This window comes from Rutidosis leptorrhynchoides, chromosome 8 (assembly GCF_046630445.1).
Source record: "Rutidosis leptorrhynchoides isolate AG116_Rl617_1_P2 chromosome 8, CSIRO_AGI_Rlap_v1, whole genome shotgun sequence".
Classification (NCBI taxonomy): domain Eukaryota; kingdom Viridiplantae; phylum Streptophyta; class Magnoliopsida; order Asterales; family Asteraceae; genus Rutidosis; species Rutidosis leptorrhynchoides.
In genome coordinates this window covers 249862502-249865041 of record NC_092340.1, presented here as the reverse complement: position 1 = coordinate 249865041, position 2540 = coordinate 249862502, and the positions used below count along the sequence as shown (strand labels likewise).

The 2540-nt window shown below is 39.8% G+C and overlaps 1 protein-coding gene and 1 non-coding gene across 2 annotated transcripts; one reads left to right on the top strand and one right to left on the bottom strand.

The window, feature by feature from the left end:
* Positions 1-279: 279 nt before the first annotated feature.
* LOC139864099 (uncharacterized) lies at positions 280-720 on the bottom strand. The gene has a single exon (XM_071852681.1). The coding sequence runs from the start codon at positions 718-720 to the stop codon at positions 280-282; it is 441 nt and encodes a 146-aa protein (XP_071708782.1).
* Positions 721-2043: 1323 nt separating this feature from the next.
* Positions 2044-2150, top strand: LOC139865260 (small nucleolar RNA R71). Its single transcript, XR_011764781.1, has one exon. It is a non-coding gene; the product is annotated as a small nucleolar RNA R71 (small nucleolar RNA).
* The last annotated feature ends 390 nt before the right edge of the window (positions 2151-2540 follow it).

Here is a 2540-nt window from a genome sequence, read left to right as displayed (position 1 = left end):
CTAAATCCACAATGTCATTATCACAAATTTGGTTGAACCCCGTGGTATCAACCCCTAAAAGCTTTTCAAGCTCCTTATCTACACACAAGTCAATGTGGTCAAGGTCATAACACTCATCATCATTGGTATTGCTCGGTTGCTTCATAGCTTCCCGGATGTTTATGGTGACACGCTTTTCACCAACTCCAATGTTGAGTTGAATGCGTTGTACCAAGATGATGGTGTCGGCCGTCGTAAGAAATTGTCGTCCTAAAATGAGGAGGACTTGAAGATCCTCCTTCATCTCCATGATACAAAATCAACCGGGAACGCCAAGGTGTCAATGCTAACCAAGATGTCTTCGGCGATACCAATAGCGGTGTCAAATGAATGATTAGCCAATCTTATCCTAATTCGGGTCAGTTTAAGAGGTCCAAGGCCGAGTTTCTTGTAAAGTGAATGGGGCATTAGGTTAATGCTTTCACCCAAATAGGCAAGTGCATTGAAGACTTCCAAGTCATCAAACTTACAAGGGAAAATGAAGTTTCTCGGATCTCCTAACTTCTTATAGATCCTTGGCCTTGATGCAAGGATTTTGTTGTATTCCTCTTCAATAAAGAAAGATGTTTCATCATGATATTTACCCCTTTGAGATATTAGCTCCTTGATGAACCGACCGTAGTTTGGCATTCCTTTAAGCACATCGGTTATTAGCAAATTGACCGAGACATTTTTCATCATATCTTGAAACTTTTTGTATTAAGCCGCCAACTTGTCCTTCCTTAGAACTTTTGGATATGGCACCGGTCTTGTATCCTTCAAAGGCTCATCACCCCGTTCCTTACCCATTTCATCATTACCCATACCCTTGGTTGAGTCGACCTTTTGTTTACCCTTCTCCTTACTAACCCCGATCTCCTCTTCTATAAAGCTCGGTAGTGGTTCTTGGGTGATAAAGAGTTGTGGATGGGGATCTTCAATCCCTTGAGTAGTTGGAGCATTCCAGTGGTTATGGCATTGACATTTTCATTTCAATTTGGGTAGTTAGGGTTTTGGTTGGTGCTTTCGATAGGAATCACTCTTGTGTTGTTGTTTTGTTGGTTTTGGTTTGGTTGTCGGTTATTATTGTAATTGTTGTTCGGGTTGACTTGTGTGTTAGATGATAAGATTCCTTGTGGTCTTTCGGTAACTTGGTTAGAGAGTCTCCCTACGGTGCTCTCAAGGTTTTGAAATGAAGCTTGTTGGTGCTTCAATTGTTACTTTAAGAACTCGTTCTCCTTTAACAAAAATGCTTCGGTTGTTTCCACCTTCTTGATATAATTTTGCATGATTTCTTCTAAACTCTTTGAAGATTTGGATTGTTGAGTGTTTTGTGAGGTTGTTGGTTGTAACCTTGGTTATTTTGAGGTTGATTATAACCTGGGTTGGTTGTTATAAGGTTGATTGTTGTAAGGTTGTTGGTTTTGGTATTGGAAATTATTGTTTCGGTTTTGGTTATAGTTTTTGTAACTTTAGTTTCGGTGTTAGTTTTGGTTTGTAAATCCGGGTGGTGTATTGGTTTGATTGTTGAACGAGACTTGCTTTTGGTTAGGATTGTAGTAGCCTTGGTTTGATGTTCCACCCCGTTGATAGTTTTGATTACTCACGTAGTTGACATGAGCATCCGAATTCATGGAAATGTCATCTAGATCAATATGGTTGCATTGACTAATTTGGGGACAATTCTTGGTGAGATGTAGCCCTTCGCACCTTTGACAACCTACTTGCATCGCGACGATCAATTCTTGTAGCATTTTCAATTCTTTCCCATACATTTGAAATTGATTATTTAAACTTGCAAGTGTGACTTGCCCATGATCACTCTCTACTTGTGCTACACTTTTCCTTGGTAAATCTCGGGGTGAAGGTGCCCACTCGTATGTATTAACTGAGATGTCCTCTAGCAAAGCTTCAGCCGTATTTGGCGATTTATACATAAACACTCCACCCGAAGATGAATCAAGATATTGTCTAGTCAAAGCATTAGTATCCCGATAGAACGTGTTGATGTACTCCTTTTTAGTAAAACCATGTGGTGGGCAAGCTCTTAGCATCTTCTTGAAACGTACCCATGCATCATACAAAGTCTCATCACCCCGTTGAGTGAATCCGTTAATTTCCATCCTAAGTCGTTCCACCTTTGATGGTGGAAAGAAGTGTTTGATAAATGCATCGGTTAATAAGTCCTAATAGAATCGGGTGGTAAATTACTTGACCAAGCTTTCACATCTCCTTAAAGTGTAAAGGTGAATGCCCTTAACTTAATAGCGTCATCGGTAACATCTTTGGTCTTGTAGATATCACAAATATCATTAATGTGTTGAATGTGTTCGAAAGGATTTTCTTCTATTAACCTATGGAAGAACATATCTTTGATCATTGTGAAGAAGTTTCCCTAAATCTTCCAATTATCGGCTCCAATTGGTGGTTTTGTAATAGCCGGAGGCACCACGGTAGGTGCAACCAACCTAGAATTCCACATTGGCGTATCATTTGGATCATCTTGTTGCTTTTGATTAACC

Bases quoted from the DNA above. Each gene is read 5' to 3' on its own strand.
- LOC139864099 (XM_071852681.1), bottom strand. From the start codon at position 720: ATGATGAAAAATGTCTCGGTCAATTTGCTAATAACCGATGTGCTTAAA.